At 53.0% G+C, this 21,820-nt stretch overlaps 1 protein-coding gene across 2 annotated transcripts in view; it reads right to left on the reverse strand.

Moving 5' to 3' along the window:
* Positions 1–21,820, reverse strand: part of LOC143829362 (hepatocyte nuclear factor 6-like) — an 82,824-nt gene that overhangs the window by 22,226 nt on the left and 38,778 nt on the right. The window contains exons 1-3 of one of the 2 annotated variants that reach the window (XM_077320122.1): positions 12,218–12,395; positions 12,011–12,057; positions 10,433–11,523 (exon numbers count right to left, since the gene is read on the reverse strand). In XM_077320122.1, the coding sequence (XP_077176237.1) occupies positions 10,433–11,387 (955 nt within the window). In that variant the 5' untranslated portion in view covers positions 11,388–11,523; positions 12,011–12,057; positions 12,218–12,395. Of the gene's footprint in view, positions 1–10,432; positions 11,524–12,010; positions 12,058–12,217; positions 12,396–21,820 lie in introns of those variants that run through there. The other variant, XM_077320114.1, reaches the window with a different exon arrangement.

The raw sequence follows: 21,820 nt of genomic DNA on the forward strand, positions 1-21,820 counted from the left end.
ACACCCACCCCACTTAAAGGGCTGGGGTGGCTCACGACATTTAAAGCCAACATTCCACAAATATCAAGATACAATAAAAAGGGATCAGGCTAAAAGCATTCTGCTGTTTTGTTCGGCTGCCCTTGTCTTGCTGGCGATCTCCCCCCTTTCTTTTCCCAGCCATATGCACGTTCGTGGGCAAGCAGGGAGGGAGGAGGGAGGCCCAGGGTATGGATGATCTGAACCCCCCCCCCCCCCGGCTTTCAACCACAGGCCTGGTCAAAGATGGCCATTTCACAGGCCCTGTAGGTTCTTGGTGACTCTGTCGGGGCCTGGGTGTCCACAGGCAGCTGGGCCTCCACAAGGCAGGATTCATGGCCAAAAAGGCCCCGGTTTTATTGATCGAGGCCAGGTGAATCTCTTTGGGGCCAGGGACCACCAGCAAGTGTTCTAGTTTTTTTTATTAAATTGTTTTATGGTTTTTAACCCTGTGTCACTCATCCTATAGGTTGAGGGAGCAGGTCCATGACCTAGTGGTCCCACCCACCTTCTGCTGCCCTGCCCCCACAAAAGAGAGAGGGAGAGCACCCTCTCCAGGTCTCCATAGACTACAGTTCCCATGAGCCCCTGCCAGCAGCATCTGGGAGGGCATGCCAGAGCTTTGGTGCCATGACTGAGAAGGCTCCAGAATCACAGAATCACAGAATCATAGAGTGGGAAGGGGCCACCTGGCCACAGTGATCCATGCAACGGTCACTTCCAGATTAGACTTCTGTAACTCGCTCTACGCGGGCCTTCCCTTGTCTTTGACTCGGAAGTTACAGCTGGTCCAAAATGCGTCTGCCAGGGTCCTCACTAGAACACCTTTGAGGGCCCACATTCAGCCGGTGCTTCGTCATCTGCACTGGTTACCAGTCTGTTTCTGAATCAGATTCAAGGTATTGGTATTGACCTTTAAGGCTATACACGGCCTGGGTCCCGTCTACCTGCGGGACCGCTTGGTTGCTTATGCCCCCCGCAGGGCACTCCGCTCTGCGGGTATGAATTTACTGGTTGTCCCGGGCCCACGGGATGTGCACCTGGCCTCGACCCGGGCCAGGGCCTTTTCAGTCCTGGCCCCAACCTGGTGGAACAAGCTCCCAGAAGAGCTAAGGGCCCTGCAGGATCTACCAGCTTTCCGCAGGGCCTGCAAGACGGAGCTCTTCCGCCAGGCATATGGTTGAGGCCAGGGCAGCTCTCCCACTAATCCATCAGAGGATCCCCTCCAATATTGAGATCTCTAACACCGAGATCATGGTTAGATCTATTGTATTGGTGCCACCCTCTTCTGATCATTATGCTCTCCACCAGGCTGAACTAAGATCAGAATTGTGACCACCGCCGCTATATGTTATGTGATATGTTATATGTAACTTTTAATTGGGGTTTTTATGGGGATTTTATTGTGTTTTAACTATTTATGTTGTAAACCGCCCTGAGACCTATTGGGAGAAGGGCGGTCTAAAAATTAAATAATAATAATAATAATAATAATAATAATAATAATAATAATAATAATAATAATAATAATAATAATAATAATAGTCCAACCCCCCGCTCAACACAGGATCAGCCCAAAGCATCCTAAAGCATCCAAGAAAAGTGTGTATCCAGCCTTTGCTTGAAGACTGCCAGTGAGGGGGAGCTCACCACCTCCTTAGGCAGCCTATTCCACTGCTGAACTACTCTGACTGTGAAAATTTTTTCCTGATATCTAGCCTATCTGAACCCTTTCAATTTTATGTATGTCCTTCTTGAAGTGAGGCCTCCAGAACTGCACACAGTACTCCAGGTGTGGTCCGTATACAATGGGACTATGACATCTTGTGATTTTGATGTGATGCCCCTGTTGATACAGTCCAAAATGGCATTTGCCTTTTTTACTGCTGCATCACACTGCCTGCTCATGTTTAGTTTACAATCCACAAGTACCCCAAGGTCTCGTTCACACACAGTGTTACCTAGAAGCGTATCCCCCATCCAGTAGGCATGCTTTTCATTTTTTTGACCCAGATGCAGAACTTTACCCTTATCTTTACACTTATCTCCGTTCTGCGGTGCTCTCCCACCTGATCTCAGAAGGTGGGAGCACCTGAACCAGGGCCTCCAAAAATGGGAATTGCAGTCTATGAACATCTGGAAGGCCACAGTTTGGTCATCCCTGTTAAACCCTGCCTACATACCCACTGGTGGCCTGGAAGAAGGGTTGCCAACTCCAGGTTGGGGAATTCATGGAGATTCAGGAGTGGCGCCCTGGAAGGTCATGATTTGGGGAGGGGAGGGTCCTCAGTAGAGTACAATTCGATGGAGCCCCCCCAAAGCAGCCATTTTCTCCAGGGGAAATGATCTCCAGAGTCCGGAGGTGAGCTATAATTCTAAGTCTCTAGGAGGTGGCCCCTGGAGATCCCCTGCCATGACAGTTGATCTCCGGATGACCAGGATAGGTCCCCTGGAGAAAACGGCTGCCTTGGAGGGAGGACTCTTAGGAGTTGCAACCTAAGGCACAAAAAGGAGTCCTTGAGCTGGTGAGGCGTGGGTGGCCAACCTCCAAGCAGTGGCTGGAAATCTCCTGTGATGACAACTGATCTACAGATGACAGAGATCAGTTCCCCTGGAGAAAACAGATATTTTGGAGGGAGGATTCTACAGCATTTCACCAGATGGAAGTCCCTCCACTCTCCAAAATCCGCCCTCCCCAGGCCTAGACTCCAAAAGTCTCCAGGTATCTCCCAAGCCAGATCTGGCAACCCAGGCCCAGTCCTATCCCCCTGAGGGGCATGTTGTTCTGCTGCTTCCCCCTCCCTAATGAGCACTATTGAAATGACCAGACATGTCTCATTAATTCTGGAAGATGCACAGGATCTTGCTTTAGACAGCCTCCTGGGTGGGAGGCTTCTGGAAGGAAAGGTGCCCCCCCCCATTTAGTGCTTCTCTGTATGCCTCGATGTGGGCTCATGGTTGACCTGTTCCTGGGCTCGTGGTTGACCTGTTTCTAGACTTACGGGTGACCTGATCCTGGGCTTGTGGTTGACCTTTTTCTAGACTTGTGGGTGACTTGTTCCTGGGCTCATGGGTGACCTGTTCCTGGGCTCATGGTTGACCTGTTTCTAGACTTACGGGTGACCTGATCCTGGGCTCATGGTTGACCTGTTTCTAGACTTGCGGGTGACCTATTCCTGGGCTTGTGGTTGACCTTTTTCTAGACTTGTGGGTGACTTGTTCCTGGGCTTGTGGTTGACCTGTTTCTAGACTTGTGGGCGACCTGTTCCTGGGCTCGTGGTTGACCTGTTTCTAGACTTCTGGGTGACCTGTTCCTGGGCTCATGGTTGACCTGTTTCTAGACCTGTGGGTGACCTGTTCCTAGGCTTGGGGTTCACCTGTTTCTAGACTTGCTGGCAACCTGTTCCTGGGCTTGTGATTGACGTGTTTCTAGACTTGCAGGTGACCTGTCCCTGGGCTTGCGGCTGATCTGTTCCTGTTTCAGGGCTCACGGTTGTCCTGTTTCTGGGTTCACAGCTGACCTGTTCCTGAGCTTGTGGGTTACCTTCCCCTGTGCTCACAAATGCCCCGTTACTTTCTCTCCAAAGGAACAGTGGCCAGTTTCTTGAGAGTCCCTGGGATTTATGCAAATCACTTCCAAGCAAGCATGCTTAAGTGACTTTGGGGGGGAAAGAAAAAGAAACTCTTTTAATTTCCCATCAAGGCAAGTTTCCCATTATATATCATTTGCAGTGGTCAGCACCGTGAAACCCTGGTTTATGGACATCTTCTGACAGGGCTGGAAATATTATTAGAAGAACGTCATCTCAGCATATCTAAGTATAGCAAACCTGCCGATTCCCTCTGCGGCCTCTCTTTCTCTCTCTCTCTCTCTCTCTCTGCTTCTCCACCCCCCCTTCTCTCCTGCAGAGACACATCTGGGGCACTGGAGGGGACAGAAGAGGGGGGGAAGACTTCAGACTGATGGGGGAAATGAGTGGAGACGCAGGGAAGGCGGGGGTGTGGAGCACAGGGCCAAGAAGAGTCCTAGCAGGGAATACCAACAGGGCCAGCCTGTTGCCCAATGTCAACCTGGAGACCCCCTCCCATCACCTCTTAGGCTGATATCACTGCCTAGAACATCCACATAAAGCTCCTGCCGGGCCACCAGAGAGACTTGGCTTGAACCAGGCCAATGACAGCACAAATCGAGGTTGCAGGGCCGTTCCAAGGGGTCTTGGTGCCCTAGGTGAATAGTGCCCTGACCTGGAGAGCCCACGGGCTCCTGATCTCATCAGATCTTGGAAGCTAAGCATGGTTGGCCCTGATTAATATCTGGGAGGGAAACCACCAAGGAAGTCCACGGTTGCTCTGCAGAGGCAGGCGAGGGAAAACCACATCTGAATATCTCCTGCCTTCACCCGGAGGGCCCTGGATGACTAGTCTGACCTCCTCAGATCTTGGAAGCTAAGCCGGGTCGGTCCCAGTTGGGATTTGGATGGGAGAATGCCAAGGAAGCCCCGGGTTGCTGTGCAGAGGTAGGCGAGGGCCTCTTTTTTGCACTGTCCAGTCCTGAATGGCCCTGGCTAGCCTGACCTCATGTGATTTTGGAAAATAAGCAGGGTTGGCCCTGATTCATATTTGGATGGGAGACCCCAAAGAAGTCCAGGGTTGCTATGCAGAGGCCGGAAACGGCAAAACACCCTTGAATGCCCATAGGGTCTTTGTGTCCTTTTAATAGGGGTTTTAAAGGGATTTTATCGGACGCCTGTAACCCGCCACAAGACGGTTCTGGGAGTGGCGGGGAATAAACCAAATAATAATAATGAGGAGGAGGAGGAGAGGAAGAAGAAGAGGAAGAAGAAGAAGAATGAGGAGGAGGAGCAGAAGAAAAAAGAAGAATAAGGAGGAGGAGAAGGAGGAGAAAAAGAAGAGAAGCAGAAGGAGGAGGAGGAGGAAGAAGAAGAGGAAGAAGAAGAATAAGGAGGAGGAGGAGAAGAGGAAGGAGGAGGAGGAGCAGAAGAAAAAGAAGAATAAGGAGGAGGAGGAGAAGAGGAAGGAGGAGGAGGAGCAGAAGAAAAAGAAGAATAAGGAGGAGGAGGAGCAGAGGAAGGAGGAGGAGGAGCAGAAGAAAAAGAAGAATAAGGAGGAGGAGAAGGAGGAGTCAGCTGTGATTTGATGGCACTTTCCATCCCCCCCCCCCGGGTGAACTATGATGTTGGTGTCGCCCACTCAGTGGGACGAACCTTCCGCTTGCCAGGCCTTCAAAACCATCAATCAACGTAAAAATAAAAATATCCACTGTGCAAGCCCTGCATGGATGACCCGGGGCTACTCTAAGCAGGGGAGCTAAGCAGGGGCGGCTCAGACTAATACTTGGATGGGAGACCACCAAGAAAGCCCGGGGTTACCATGCAGAGTTGGGCAAGGGCCTCTGGGCACATGTCTTTCTTGCCCCGACGTGGCTGGTTCAGGCTAAGCTGATGCCTTCATATCTCGGGAGCAAAGTTCTGTTGACCTTTTCCCAAGATGCTTTGCCTCCTGCCCCTGTGAAGTCCGGCCCCTGGATTTCCTGGGTGGTCTCCCACCCAGGAAATCCAGGGGCCGGACTTCACAGGGGCAGGAGGCAAAGCATCTTGGGAAAAGGTCAACAGAAACCCCAAGGCCATTTGAAAGAAATGGGGCGTGACTTTGACCTGATCTCTCCTTGGACTTGCAAAATCACCACCAGGAAAACCAAGAGAAGGAAACGCTATTTGCATCCAGATTATAAAGATTCCTATTTCTGTCTGTATATTTTCATATATCACACTTCTCCCAAACAAATAAAAGAAAATATGAGAACATTAATAAACGTGATTGAATAGTATCAAAATCATCCAGAAGATTCCAATTTCTGAAAAAGAAATAATCAGGGAGTTTGGAATCTGAGTGAGGAGAGCCAGGGAGGTCCCTTTTCAGAGAATTATTCATTATTTGGGGTCATAGAATCATAGAATCAAAGAGTTGGAAGGGACCTCCTGGGTCATCTAGTCCAACCCCCTGCACTGTGCAGTGTGTGATCCCAGGAAATCCCAGGAGTATCCCGCAGCCAGGCAATAGATGTTTGGAGGTGGTATGGCCTTGCCTGCCTCTGCGGTGTGACCCCTGCAGTTCCTTGGGGGTCCCCCATCCAAATATTAGCCGGCTCATCCCTGCTTAGCTTCCAAGATCAGGTCAGGGCTCCTCTTGGAGGAGCTGCAGACAGACAGCACACAGGGGGAGCAACGAAAGAGGTTTGTCATCCGGCCGGACCCATCTGAGGAAAGGCAGAGCAGAGGTCCCGAATGTGAAGCATGTGCCTACGATGTCCCGCAAACCCTCCCTTCTCGTATAGATATAGTTCTCCATCCCTGATTTGCAAGAGGACACCTTTGGTCACCTTCCCTCCTTCTCCCTGGTCAAAATGAGAAACCCCCCCCCCACCCTTTGGCTTTCTTACAAGAATCTCCCCCCCACGGCTGCAGGGGGGTGGGCACAGGACCCCCAGCCCTCCGTGAAATCCCCCATCGGCCATCCTGCCTTCCAGCGGAGCTGTTGACCGCGGAAACGGCCCCCTGCTCTCCCCTCCGGCGGCCATCTTGCAGGCCGAGGAGAGGTCTGGGGTGGCAAATTTAGTAGGCAGGGTCCCATTTTAGGGTCGCCATTTTGTTCCCCCTGAGTTCTTTGGTGGGGGGGAGGGCTGGGGGGGGTGGACTGAAATTTGAGGCTGTCTAGTACCTTTAGGGCAGGGGTAGTCAAACTGCGGCCCTCCAGATGTCCACGGATTACAATTCCCAGAAGCCCCTGCCAGCATTCGCTGGCAGGGGCTCCTGGGAATTGTAGTCCATGGACATCTGGAGGGCCGCAGTTTGACTACCCCTGCTTTTAGGGTCTATGATCTGGGGCATTTCTTACTCCCAAAAATTTTGGCCCACCCTCCTCCTCTGGAGAAGATCTCCAGATGTCAATGGGATTCATACAGCTGGAGGCCATCATAGCACCCTTGGAAGGAACACTGGAAACTCTAATTATTGCACAGGGATGGGCACCGAACGGGAATTTTGACCATCTGATTTAAAAAAAAAAAAAACGTCTTAATGCTGTTGTGGTTCATTAGGGGAAGCAAATCGCAGAGGGGGCCTGTATCTGTCCCTTTCTTCTCTGGTATAGCTTCTGGGAGGGGTCTTTCTTAAGCAGGTTTTGGAGCCTTTGGGAAAGGGATGGTTTAGAGACCCAGGGAGGGATAGCAAATGGAGCTTGGCGAACCTGGGTGCGAATCCATGCTCAGTGGCTGGACAGACCCTTCTCCTGGATGCTTGAGGTTGATCCTGCACTGAGCAGGGGGTGGACTAGATGGCCTGCATGGCCCCTTCCCACTCTAGGATTCTAGAAGTCTAGTTCAGCAGTGGGATGGGCTGCCTAAGGAGGTGGGGAGCTCCCCCTCACTGGCCGTCTTCAAGCAGCGGCTGGACAGATCCTTCTCCTGGATGCTTGAGGCTGATCCTGCCCTGAGCAGGGGGTGGACTAGATGGCCTGCATGGCCCCTTCCCACTCTAGGATTCTAGGAGTCTAGTTCAGCAGGGGAAGGGGCTGCCTAAGGAGGTGGGGAGCTCCCCCTCACTGGCCGTCTTCAATCAGCGGCTGGACATATCCTTCTCCTGGATGCTTCAGGCTGATCCTGCACTGAGCAGGGGGTGGGACTAGATGGCCTCAGTGTACCCTTCCAGCTTTATGTTCCATGAGGTGAAGCTGGACTGGTAGCCATCTCTCAGGCCTGACCTAGCCCAAAGGGTCATCATGAGGGTCAACCAGGGGGGGGGATCTCATGTATTTAACAGGATCGGCTTGGAAGAAAAATCAGATTGGAAGTGTAAATAAAACAATGGCATTTTTAAACTGAGCCACTCTCTGTCCAGGCTGGGAGAAAACAGAAGCAAATCCAACTCTCCAGCTGCTAGAGGCATGTCTCCTCCTGTCCTGCTTTTATAGATCTGATACCCTGAAAGGCGGAAACGTTTCATGCGACATTCCAGCTGACATTCCGCAGTTGCCAACTCTGGGTTGGAAATACCTGGATATTTTTTTTAGGGGGGAGGGGGGGTGGAGCCTCGAAAGGTTGAAGGTTGGGGAGGGGAGAGAACTCAGCCAGATAAATTCCCCGGGGTACACCCTCTGAAGCAGCCATTTCCTCCGGGGGAGCTGAGCTCTGTTATTTGGAGCCCTTGTTCATATTTCCAGGCATCGCCTGGAGGCTGGCAACCCGACAAGCAATTATGGAAATTATTATTCAACAGAAGCAATTCTATAAGCAATTAACACCGGGGATTTACTGCCAGGGAATGAAGAAGGAGGAGGAGGGGGAGGAGCTGTTATTTTGGGTTTTGTACCCTGTTTTTCTCTACCCGAAGGAGTCTCAAAGTGGCTTACGGTCGCCTTCCCTTTCTCTCCGAAGAACAGAAACCTTGCGAGGGAGGTGGGGCTGAGAGAGCTCTGAGAGAACTGAGACTGGCCCAAGTCACAAAGAAGGACTCACATGTCTTAAAGCACCTTCCCTTCCACTTCCCACAACAGCCACCCTGTGAGGGAGGTGGGACTGAGAGAGCTCTGAGAGAACTGGGACTAGCCCAAAGTCACCCAGAAGAACTCATGCATTATAAAGTGGCTTCCAATCACCTTCCCTTCCACTTCCTACAACAGATATCCTGTGTGGGAGGTAGGGCTGTGAGAGCTCTGAGAGAACTGGGACTGGGGCAAGGTCACGCAGCTGGCTGCATGTGGAGGAAGAGTGGGGAATTGAACCCAGCTTTCCAGATTAGAGTCTGTGGGTCTTTTAACCACTACACCAAGGGGTATGTTGCTGGCCCTCAGCCTCTCTGTCCTTTGGCTGGCCCTGCAGAGGAACTGGCTGGCCCCTGGGTGAGACGGGAGGCTGGACTGGAGGGACCCTCCCTGGCCTGACCCAGCAGGGCTCTTCTGAGGGTCTTCTCAGGGGAAGGCCTCGGCCTCTCTGCCCTGTGGCTGGCCCTGCAGAGGAACTGGCTGGCCCCTGGGGGAGACGGGAGGCTGGACTGGAGGGACCCTTCCTGGCCTGACCCAGCAGGGCTCTTCTGAGGGTCTTCTCAGGGGAAGGCCTCAGCCTCAGCCTCTCTGCCCTGTGGCTGGCCCTGCAGAGGAACTGGCTGGCCCCTGGGGGAGACGGGAGGCTGGACTGGAGGGACCCTCCCTGGCCTGACCCAGCAGGGCTCTTCTGAGGGTCTTCTCAGGGGAAGGCCTCGGCCTCTCTGCCCTGTGGCTGGTCCTGCAGAGGAACTGGCTGGCCCCTGGATGAGACGGGAGGCTGGACTGGAGGGACCCTCCCTGGCCTGACCCAGCAGGGCTCTTCTGAGGGTCTTCTCAGGGGAAGGCCTCGGCCTCTCTGCCCTGTGGCTGGCCCTGCAGAGGAACTGGCTGGCCCCTGGATGAGACGGGAGGCTGGACTGGAGGGACCCTCCCTGGCCTGACCCAGCAGGGCTCTTCTGAGGGTCTTCTGAGGGGAAGCCCTCGGCCTCTCTGCCCTGTGTCTGGCCCTGCTGAGGAACTGGCTGCCCCCTGGGGGAGACGGGAGGCTGGACTGGAGGGACCCTCCCTGGCCTGACCCAGCAGGGCTCTTCTGTGGGTCTTCTCAGGGGAAGGCCTCAGCCTCTCTGCCTTGGCTGGCCCTGCAGAGGAACTGGCTGGCCCCTGGGTGAGGCGGGAGGCTGGACTGGAGGGCCCCTCCCTGGCCTGACACAGCAGGGCTCTTCTGAGAGTCTTCTCAGGGGGAGGCCTCGGCCTCTCTGCCCTGTGGCTGGCCCTGCAGAGGAACTGGTTGGCCAATGACTGACAGAGGATGCTAGGCTAGGTAGACCACTGGGTTTGACCAGCAAGGCTCTTCTGAGGTCCTTAGGAAGGCCTCGGCCTCCATGCCCTGTTTTTGGCTGCCCAGAGGAACCAGTTGGCCACTGTGTGAGATGGGATGGACCACTGGACAGATCCAAGACGGCTCTCCTGAGTTCCTTGCTGGGGAAGGCCTCAGCCTCGCTGCCCTGTTGTTGGCCTTCCAGAAGAACTGGTTGGCCTCTTTGTGCGACTGGCTGAGGGCCTAGATGGATCCTAACCTGATCCATCAAGATTCTGGCCAGGAATTCTGCTTTATGGGGGGGGCATCATCTGGGCATGGAATTGGGTTCACTGTGGGTGGGCTGGTAATCGTGAGTTTCCTGCATCCTACAGAGGGCTGGACTCGATGTCCCTGGCGGTCTTTCCCACACCCTGTTTCCATGATGTTCTTCATCTGCCTCGGCCTCCAACCTCTGGTCTCCCGGCCCATCACGCGGCTGCGGCCTCTGGCCCCCCGCCCCCACCCCGATCGCGGCTGTTAAATAAATTATCTTACCTTCTAACCTTAAAGCTGCCATTCTCTGAAACTCGGGTTCCTGCAGCCACCGCCACATCCGCTTGAAGGTCTCCCTCCCGGACTTCAGCTTGCTCCAGGGCTTGGGGTTCCTCAGAAGGTCCGACAGGGTGCCCTGAGACCGGCAGAGGACCCTCTCGGCGAAAATGGCTTGGGGGATGCTGTACCTCTTGAGCTCCGCGATGATCCTCTGGGCCACCTCCTTGGTGTTGATCTCCTCCAGCTGGCTGGAGAGGACCGTGGTCTGGGTGGCGATGGGAGGGTTCGGCCGGGCGTTCATGTCCGACCTAGGGTGCCCGTAGGCCGCCTGTCCCATGGCGCTGGGCGAGGCCATGGTGGAGTTCTGCGAGGGAGACATCTCCCGCGGGAAGTGCTGGTCCATGCGGCCAAACATGGCGGCCGAGTGGGCCTCGAAGCCGTTGCCCAGCACCATCTTCTCGTTGCCCAGGTGGCCCGCCGAGTGTCCCGTGTAGTTGTGCATGGGGCCCAGCTGCGGGCTGGGCAGGGAGGACAAGCTCTGCCCCATCCCGATCTCCTTGTGGTAGGGGCTGTAGAAGTTGCCGCCGGTCCCCAGGCCCCGCTCTTCCCGCATGAGGGTGAAGCTCCCGATGACGTTGCCCATGGGCAGACATTGGTGGTGGTGGTGGTGGTGGTGGTGTTGGTGGTGGAACTTCTCGTGCAGGGGCTGCAGGGGGGTCAGCGTGGTGTAGCTGTTGCCCGTCCCGGCCGTGGGGGAGTCCCCGCCGAAGCCGAGGCCCGGGTGCAGGGAGGTGGCCAGGGCGTGCTCGGCCCGGTGGTAGTCGCCCCCCTCGAGGACGGAGGCCATCAGGGAAGGCCTCTGCAGGGCCGTGTGCAGGGCCCGGCTGTCACCGTGCATCAGGTCCTGGTCTTGGGCGGACATCTCCCCGCCATTCTCCAAACTCAACTGGACGTTCATCCTCCCGGCCACTAGGACATCCTCCCTCGCTCCGCCCGGCCACCGGATCAGAACCTCCGGGCCCTCAGCCGCTGGAGCGCCGAGCTCTCCGCCTGCGGGAGCAGAAGGAGCAGGCTGTCAGGCCGTCTGAAGGAGCCTGAGAAGGAGAGAGAGGAGAGCAGAGAGACAGAGGAGGAGGAGGAGGAGGAGGAGGAGGCTGGCTGTCGTCCGGCAGCCCCAATTAAGCATGCATGCGCCAAACTTCCGCGCTCAAGTCGTTTTTCCCCCGCTCCGGAGATGGACAGATCTGGACCAGAGGGGGGGACGGCCCCCCACTCCCCCTTCCCCGGCAAGATGCCTCCAGTTTCCCAACCGGAGCCAGGCAGAGGACCCCAGCGGCGTCTCTCCCCACCCACCCTCCCAGGAAGCGGTGAGATCTCCCCTCCCTTCCCGCATGCAAAGTGAAGGAGAGCTCCATGCCTCCTTCCGCACAAGGTGGCTGGGCTGGCAGCCACAGGATGGAGCGGAGAAGCAGCCAGGGAGGAATCACTGCTGCCAGCTTCATGCCAAAGTCAAAACATGCGCCCCCCTGCCCACCCCCCGCCCCCCACCCCCATTCCCCGGCCCAGATCCATGGGGCTCACCTACTGTCGCTGGTTGTCTTTCCTGGGCAGGTGAGCGGCATAGAGGACTGCGGGAGGGGAAAGGAGAGAGAGAGAAAGAGAGGGAAGGAAAGCGAGTCTTTCCCAAATCCGTGCGGAAAATCGAATCGAATCTCAAGCAACACGGCAGGTCGGATTTCGTTTCCCCCTCCCTCCCTCCGTCCCTCTTCCCCTTCAGCGGTGCCTTACAGGGCAGAGGCAGGCAAACTCCTCGCTTGGGGTCAGGAAGGAGCCCGGCAGCCGCCAGGCACGGGGCAAAAGTCCCTCTCCGCGCCGGCCAGGGGGCGTCTGTCGGCCAAGTGGCGGCGGCGGGCGGAGCAGCGCCTCCGGAGGGTCCCCCGTGAGCCACGGCCCGCAGCCTCCTGCCCGGCGCAGTCGGGCGCCTCTGAAGCGGGTCCGGCTCGCGTTGCCCTCCTCTTTGTCTCTCGCGCCCGCCCGCCCGCCCTGCCTCTCCAGAGAGCCCTTCCCAGCCTCGCTGCTGCTGCTGCTGCTGCTTTCCCAGCCCAGAGCCACGCGTATCGATCCCCCAGCCCAAAGCCCGCGCTCGCCCGCCCGCCCCACGTCAGCCGCCGCTGGAGCCTGGCAGGTCGCGAGCGGGAGCCAAGCCGGCTTAACCCGCTGAGGCCTGGAGCCCCGTGGCGGGAAACGCCGGGGAAAGGGACGGGCGCGAAGGAAGGAAGGAAGGAAGGAAGGAAGGAAGGAAGGAAGGAAGGAAGGAAGGAAGGAAGGAAGGAAGGAAGGAAGGAAGGGAAAGTGGTGAAGGGAGGGAGAGAGGGAAGACTGGAAAGTGAAGGAAGGAACGAAAGAGAAGGAAGGAAGGAAGGAAGGAAGGAGTGGAAAGTGGTGAAGGAAGGAAGGAACAAAAGGGGAATGAAGGAGGGGAAAAGGAAGAAAGAGAAAGAAAGAAGGAAGAAGGCAAAAAAGAAGGAAGGAACAAGGCAGGCAGGCAGGCAGGCAGGAAGGAGGCAAAAATGAAGGCAGGAAGAAGAGGGAACAAACGAATGAAAGAGGAAGGAAGAGAAAGAATGAATGCAAGAGAAAGGAAGGAAGAGAAAAAGGAGGCAAAAAGTAAGGAAGGAATAAGGCAGGAAGAGAAGGAAGGAAGGAACAAAGGAATGAAAGAACAAAAGAGAGAAGACGGAAGGAGGCAAAAAGGAATAAGGCAGGAATAAGGCAGGAAAACAAAAAGGAAGGAAGAAAGAGAAAAGCAAGGAAGGAAGACGGCAAAAAGGAAGTGAGGAATAAGGGAGGACAGACGAATGAAAGCAAAAAGGAAGGAAGTGAAAGAAGGAAGGAAGGAAAGAAGGAAAGGAACATTGGAAAGAGAAAGAAAGAGCTTTTCACTGTCCAAAGGAGTTCCAAACTGACTTACAAACTCCTTCCCCTTCCTCTTCCCACAACAGACACCCTGGGAGGTAGATGGGGTGGAGAGAGCGCGGGAAGAACTGCTCTGCAAGAAAAACTCTGTGAGAACTGGGAGTGGCCCAAGGTCCTAGAGACTGGGTGGGGGGGGAGTGAGATGGAGACTTGGGAGGGACCTTGGTGGGCTATAACACCACAGAATCCACCTTCCAAACAGCAGTTTTGTCTTGGGGAACTGAACCCTGTAATTTGGGCAAATCTCCAGCCTTCCCCTGGAAGACTGGCAACAGCACCCCATCTACTGGTTTGATTGAGAGCACTTTTCCTGTTACTGTTTGTAAACCACCACGAGACATTTGAGAGCAGCGGTATATAAATATAATTATAAATAATAAATACATATAAAATACTGTTGTAGGGATTCGTGTAGAATAGATTATTGTGGTTTAATTATTAGAGATTTGTGTCATCCTTAATTACCACGTCTATATTTGCTCTCAGGAATGCATTTTTTAGTGATGGCTTTCAATCACCTTCCCTTCCTCTCCCCACAACAGACACCCTCTGAGGTGGGTGGGGCTAAGAGAGTTCTACGAGAACTGCTCTGTGAGAACAGCACTATCAGGACTGTGACTAGCCCAAGGTCAAGGCTGGCTGCATGTCACGAACCTGGGAATCAAACCCGACATGCCAGATTAGAAGCTGCCGGTTTTGACCACTATAGTAACCCGCCTTGAATCTTTGGAGGAAGGCGGCCTATAAATCCAATTAATTAATCCAATTAATTAATTAATAATATATCAAGCTAGGAACATCTAGCCTTTTCCCAACAGTGGATAGCAAAACGATTCTGGGTGACACACAAGCAAGGCTTTGAGGCAACCTGTGGCTATTTGCCTCCAGCAAACGATTCAGTTTCTCAAAGGTATAATGCCTCTGACCTTGGAGGTTCCGTTTAGTTAATGTGGCCAATAGCTCAAGAGCGGCTTCCCCTCCTCCATGAATCTGGCCAATCCCCATTAAAAACCAGGGGGTCATCTTGTGGCCATGAGTTCCGTAAGTTAACACAGCATGGCTTTCTTTTGCGTGTCCCAAATCTATTGTTTTTGTCATCTCCAAAGGACTGTGACTTCCAGAACCGACAGAGGAAGCAAAATGCTTCTTTTCAGGTATTTTCTATTTCCTACCTTCGCTTGATTCTGGGAACAATCTGCAAGCCAAATTAAAAATCAAAGAAGGCTGTTTTTTTAAAAAAATTATAATGAAGGATTTTCCTGCTCGATATTCTAAAGAAGTTCACGTTTGTACAGAAACACGTACCTAGGAACGGAGGATGCAACGTGGATATAGTTCTCTGATCGTCTTGTGTCTCAACATCAGGAGGACGTGATATTTATTGAGGGTGGTGGTGGTGAAGGGAGTGTTTTAAATTTTATTTACAAGATGTCTACCCTGCCTACTCTGCCCTCATCTGTTTGTTTGTTTTTCACTCAAAGTTAAGGGCTTCACTCCACTTATGCTACAAAACAGAGGCGGGATTTCAAATCTGTGCCCCAAGGTGTCCTTTGTTATCTCTGGATATTCTTCCTTCCTTCCTCCCTCCCTCCCTCCCTCCCTCCCTCCCTCCCTCCTTCCTTCCTTCCTTCCTTCCTTCCTTCCTTCCTTCCTTCCTTCCTTCCTTCCTTCCTTCCTTCCTTCCTTCCTTCCCTCTTTCTTTCTTCCCTCCTTCCTCCCTCTATTCTGTCTTTTCTTTCCTTCTTTCTTTCCCACCTTCTTTCCTTCCTTTTATCCCTCTTTCTTTTCATCCCTCCCTCCCTCCCTCCCTCCCTCTTTCTTTCTTTCTTTCTTTCTTTCTTTTCTTTCTTTCTTTCTTTCTTTCTTTCTTTCTTTCTTCTTCCTTCCTTCCTTCCTTCCTTCCTTCCTTCCTTCCTTCCTTCCTTCCTTCCCACCCCTTTATTCTTTCCTCCCTCTATTCTGTCTTTTCTTTCCTCCCACCCCTTCGTTCATTTCCTTCCTTCCTTCCTTCTTTCTTTCTTTCTTTCTTTCTTTCTTTCTTTCTTTCTTTCTTTCTTTCTTTCTTTCTTTCTTTCTTTCTTTCTTTCTTTCTTTCTTTCTTTCTTTCTTTCTTTCTCAATCAGACATGAGGCAGGTCACACGATTTTTGGAACCGCAAGGCAAACGGCGTGATGCCTACGATCATCCCTCCCCCCCCCCCGGGCAGTGCAAGAAATAAAATAGTAAATAAAATACTTCGGTAGCCCGACATTGTGGTTTCCAGTTCTGATTTCTGTGCTTTTAGGTAATCGGCAAAGCGTCTTTTATTCCTCTTGCAAGCCACGTTCCGTTCCCAAAGAAAGAGAGATGACTAATAAATATTTAATAATCAATAAAATGTATACAATCAACCGTCGAAGACGCCTGCCCCCTGAAATTTCACAGCCCTTCCAACAGCAGCTCTGCTACTTTTCTAAGTACACCCTCCTGAAGAATTCTCTTTTGTGCATTCTGCAGACCCTTCTGTCTGTAGCAGCTGTGTTCCTATATAATTACGTCGCCATTTTTTAAAACTGCGTTTCAAAAGAGAGACCGGGGCCTGTAATATATACAGCCAAGCCAGACCTGCACTTAGCTGCACCCCATGAGCAAGTTGGGATCCTGTCTCAGTGAGAGTCAGACCAAAGGGCTTGGGTGCACTCTAGGCTCCATGCAGGGACCCGTGGGCCCACCCCAAGGGGCACCCACTACTGCACTGCCCCTGTCACAACAGCAATGTTCCTGATACACCAGCCAAGATCCACTGGGAGCAGTTTTTTTTAATACCCCGTTTGTCACTGCCAAAGCAGCTTACAAATGCTCTTCCCTTCCTCTCCCCACAACAGACACCCAATGAGGCAGGTGGAGCTAAGGGGCCTCTGAGAGAACTGCTCTGTGGGAAGAGCTGGCTGCAAGCAGAGGAGGAGTGGGGAATCGAACCTGGCTCTCAAGATTAGAGGCTGCTGGTCTTACCCATGATGCCACGCTGGGCTAAGAGACTTGCAAAACGCCTGGTCAGAGCAAGGGTCACCAACTATGGATGCCAGCCTCCAGGTGGCACCTGGGGATTCTCTGGAATTACAGCTCATCTCCAGAAATCATTTCCTTTGTATAAAATGGATGTTTGTTTTCAGGGGGGGGGGTGGTCTCCATGGCCTTGTTGTACCGCAATGAGGCTGTCCTCAGGGCCTTCCCCTGAGAAGACCCTCAGACAAGCCCTGCTGGGTCAGGCCAGGGAGGGCCCCTCCAGTCCAGCCTCCCATCTCACCCAGGGGCCAGCCAGCTCCTCTGCAGGGCCAGCCACAGGGCAGAGAGGCCGAGGCCTTCCCCTGAGAAGACCCTCAGAAGAGCCCTGCGGGGTCAGGCCAGGGAGGGCCCCTCCAGTCCAGCCTCCCGTCTCACCCAGGGGCCAGCCAGTTCCTCTGCAGGGCCAGCCACAGGACAGAGAGGCCGAGGCCTTCCCCTGAGAAGACCCTCAGAAGAGCCCTGCTGGGTCAGGCCAGGGAGGGTCCCTCCAGTCCAGCCTCCCGTCTCACCCAGGGGCCAGCCAGTTCCTCTGCAGGGCCAGCCACAGGGCAGAGAGGCCGAGGCCTTCCCCTGAGAAGACCCTCAGAAGAGCCCTGCTGGGTCAGGCCAGGGAGGGTCCCTCCAGTCCAGCCTCCCGTCTCACCCAGGGGCCGGCCAGTTCCTCTGCAGGGCCAGCCACAGGGCAGAGAGGCCGAGGCCTTCCCCTGAGAAGACCCTCAGAAGAGCCCTGCTGGGTCAGGCCAGGGAGGGTCCCTCCAGTCCAGCCTCCCGTCTCACCCAGGGGCCAGCCAGTTCCTCTGCAGGGCCAGCCACAGGGCAGAGAGGCCGAGGCCTTCCCCTGAGAAGACCCTCAGAAGAGCCCTGCTGGGTCAGGCCAGGGAGGGTCCCTCCAGTCCAGCCTCCCGTCTCACCCAGGGGCCAGCCAGTTCCTCTGCAGGGCCAGCCACAGGGCAGAGAGGCCGAGGCCTTCCCCTGAGAAGACCCTCAGAAGAGCCCTGCTGGGTAGGCCAGGGAGGGTCCCTCCAGTCCAGCCTCCCGTCTCACCCAGGGGCCAGCCACTTCCTCTGCAGGGCCAGCCACAGGGCAGAGAGGCCGAGGCCTTCCCTTGATGTTGCCTCCTGTCTCTGTGAGTCAGAGGTTTAGTACCACTGAATGTGGAAGTTCCTGTCAGCTGCCATGCTAGTTGTCACTGATCAGCATCCTCCATGAATCTATCTAATCCCATTTGAACATTGTTTATCCCTGTGGCCATCACTAACCCCTCTTGCAGTGTCCACATTTTCATCACTATCTGTGTAAAGTAGTATTTCTTTGTGTCCATTCTGAACCTACTGCCCATCACCCCTCGAGTTCAAGTTTTTGGGGAGAGGGAGGATCATTTTTCTTTGTCAACTTTTCCTACACCACGTCCGCCTTTAGTTGTCTGTTTTCTCAACTGAAAAGTCTCTGACTCTTCTGCCTTTCCTCCTTTGGGAAGGGGCTCCGACCCCGAAATCTTGGCCGCCCTCTTCTGCACTACTCCCAGCTCTGTAATGTCCTTTCAGAAATACCTTAACCCGAACTCTACACTGTATTCCAAATGAGTCCACACTATAGATCTATCTTTTGCAAAATGTTGGCCATTTTGCTGTCAATCTCTGTCCTCACATAGAATTTGGCTTTTTCACTGCTGCAGCAGAATCAACAAGAACTTTACTACGACCCTGAGATCTCACACCCCCGCCCTTCCAGCAAGTTCAGACTTGATTCACCTAGCCTTGAAGCCGGGATTGGTGGAACCGATTCACAAAATTTGGACCCCTCCTTTCTGCTTTTCCAAAGCCCACCGAGGCAGCTACCAATGTCACACCCGCAGGATAAACTCCACATTTTAAACCCATACACATATGACGCGTAACAAGCCCTTCCGGACACACAACATGAAAACCGTTTTGAACAGACGGGGTGCAAAACACACACGCAAAATGGAGACGGTGAAAGGCACACAAAAAATCCGCTAGCAATGTCTCTTGAGCCCCCCGTCCACCTTGAGTCCAATTGAGAAAGGGGGATCCATAAATCATATGAGTAAAATAAACGAAATTAGCGTGTTGGTTGGTTAGGGAAGAGGGATGACCGAGGAAAGGCCAAATGAAAACAAAAGCATCTTCACCCGCTGGCGGAAGACGGCAACCAAGGGGGACCCATGACTCTCCCTGGTGAGGGGCTCCAGAGTTTGGGGGCCAGTGCTGAGAAGGCCTCGATTGCCACTGAGTCCACCCTGACACCAGAGACTACACCACTGAGGGGTGGCTCTTGTGTGGGATCTGGAAAGTACAATGACTGGGCCCCACTGAAATGAGTGGGAGCTACTTGTAGGAAAGCAGGGACAGGGTATGTGCAAGAGAGATTGTCGGTGGATTGTGTTCAGTAGCAATCTTTTCTTGTTCGTGTTCTTGTTCTTGTTCTCCTCCTTCTCCTTCTCTTTTCCCTCCCCCTCTTGTTCTTGTTCTTCTTGTTCTTCTTGTTCTTCTTGTTCTCCTCCTCCCCCTCCTCCCCCTCTTGTTCTTGTTCTTCTTTTACTTCTTCTTCTCCTCCTTCTCCTTCCCCTCCCCCTCTTGTTCTTGTTCTTGTTCTTCTTCTTGTTCTTGTTCTTCTTCTTGTTCTTGTTCTTCTTCTTGTTCTTCTTCTTCTTCTCTGTCTCCTCCTCCTCCTCCTCCTCCTCCTGTTCTTCTTGTTCTTGTTCTTGTTCTTGTTCTTGTTCTTGTTCTTGTTCTTGTTCTTGTTCTTGTTCTTCTTCTTCTTCTTCTTCTTCTTCTTCTTCTCTGTCTCCTCCTCCTCCTCTTGTTCTTCTTGTTCTTGTTCTTGTTGTTGTTGTTGTTGTTGTTGTTCTTCTTCTTCTTCTTCTTGTTGTTGTTGTTGTTGTTGTTCTTCTTCTTCTTCTTCTTCTTCTCTGTCTCCTCCTCCTCCTCCTCCTCCTCCTCCTCCTCCTCCTTCTAATCTTCCTCCTCCTCTCTGTCTCTCTCTTTGGGATTGATCCTGGCCACCAGTGCTCTGCTCAGGCTAAAAATACAACTGCTAAACCTCCAGACTTGGAATTGCCGCATTTTCCCGTTTAAGTATGCTGAGGCCTAGAAAAGGAACTGTCTTGCTGGATGAGTCCCAAGGTCCATCGAGTCCAGCAGGGTGTTTCCAAACAGTGGCGGTAAAATGCGTCATCGAGGTACAGCTAACTCGTGGAGACTCCCCTCAAGAGATTATCCAGCCAAGTGGTCTGTCCTTGCCTGCATCTGCTTGAGACCCCAATTTCCTTGGTGATCTTCCACCCAAATACCAACCAGGGCTGACCCTGCTTAGCTTCTAAGGCCTGACAGCATCAGGCTAGCCTGGCCCACACTGGATTGCCTCAGTGGCTTCCCATTCAAATATTCCCCAGGCTGATCCAATTCAAAGGTATACTGCTCCTGTACACGGGGGCTCTATTTAGCCATAATGCCTAGCAGCCATTCTGAGGCCTATCCTCTGCAAAAGTGAATGGTGTCGAGAGCAATCCTAAGGAGATCTACTCATAATTAAGCTCTGTGTTATTCAGTAGGGCTTGCTCCAGGGAAATGTCTTCAGGATTGCAGTCTAGGCTTACTTACATGGCCCAAGTTAGATTTTTTGATCTGTGGAAGGTCTGCTAGTGCAGGGGTAGTCAACCTGTGGTCCTCCAGCGAATGCTGGCAGGGGCTCATGGGAATTGTAGTCCATGGACATCTGGAGGACCACAGGTTGACTACCCCTGTGCTAGTGGATTGTCCTTCCTTGCTTCAGGCTGATTCTGTGAAGGCTCAAGGGGGTGGCAGGTGACAGTGGAGGAGCGAGACGGTTGTGAGTGTCCTGCACAATGCATGGGGTTGGACTAGATGACCCAGGAGGTCCCTTCCAACTCTATGATTCTATGATTCTAGGGTTTGTTTGGATGACCTTTTGGTCTCCCTCCACCTTAGGAAGCAGAAAGCCAGTTAAATACATAACCCATGTAACTTCCATGGCCCTCCAGCCGGAATTTCTCCCTCTCCAGCTAGAAACTCCATTTCAGGTTCCTTGGAAATATTTATTTGTACCCCCCCACCCCAAAATAAGTTGTATCTAAAAGATTGGACATGGTTCCACTGTAGGCCTTTATCCCTTCTTCATAAGCAAAGATTCTGCTGGCAGAAAACAAACACACACACTGTAAGAGCCAGGCAGCCGATCGATATTATAAAACCAAGACGATATTGTAAAAGCCCCGTTGCAAAAGAATGCCATGAATATGAGCCACAGCGACCCAAAATCCCCAGCCACGCATGAAATGAGAATGAACAACCTGAGTCCCAGTAAAAGACTGCAATTACTTCACCGAAGCTACGGCAAGGTGGGCCTCGAAAAAAGGTTTTGCGCCTTTGACGTGCACACAGTGTAATCCCAGACAGAGTTATACTGTGTTAAACCCATTGGCTGCATGAGATTTTAGGGTGTGACTCTGCTTTCGAGGGAGGTGGGGCTGAGAGAGCCCTGAAGAAGAAGAGTTGGTTCTTATATGCCACTTTTCTCTACCCGAAGGAGTCTCAAAGCGGCTTCCAATCGCCTTCCCTTTCCTCTCCCCACAACAGACACCCTGTGTGGGAGGGGAGGCTGAGAGAGCCCTGAGATTACTGAAGAAGAAGAAGAAGAATTGGTTCTTATGTGCTGCTTTTCTCTACCCAAAGGAGGCTCAAAGCGGCTTCCAATCGCCTTCCCTTTCCTCTCCCCACAACAGACATCCTGTGAGGGAGGGGAGGCTGAGAGAGCCCTGAGATTACTGAAGAAGAAGAAGAGTTGGTTCTTAGATGCCGCTTTTCTCTACCCGAAGGAGTCTCAAAGTGGCTTACAGTCGCCTTCCCTTTCCTCTCCCCTCAACAGACACCCTGTGAGGTGGGTGAGGCTGAGAGAGCCCTGAGATTACTGAAGAAGAAGAAGAGTTGGTTCTTAGATGCCACTTTTCTCTATCCGAAGGAGTCTCCAAGTAGCTTCCAATCGCTTTCCCATCCTCTGCCCACAACAAACACCCTGCAAGGTAGGTGAGTCTGAGAGAGAGCTCTGGAAGAACTGTTCTGTTCATTTTCACTACGCTTAATTTAATGCATCATGTTCTCGGGGGGGGGGGCATTAAGAGATCTTTGCAGTGCTGCATGTATTGACACACCAAAAGCTAGACTCAAATGTTCGTAGAATGAACAGCTCAGGAGGCCACCAAGAGCCAACTTGGTGTAGAGGTAAAGAACAGCAGGCTCTAATCGGGCGAGCCGGGTTTGATGCCCCGCTCCTCCTCCACGGAAGCCTGCTCAGTGACTTTGAACCATCTACAGTTCCATCAGAGCTCTC

The sequence above is a fragment of the Paroedura picta genome, chromosome 1 (assembly GCF_049243985.1).
Source record: "Paroedura picta isolate Pp20150507F chromosome 1, Ppicta_v3.0, whole genome shotgun sequence".
NCBI lineage: Eukaryota > Metazoa > Chordata > Lepidosauria > Squamata > Gekkonidae > Paroedura > Paroedura picta.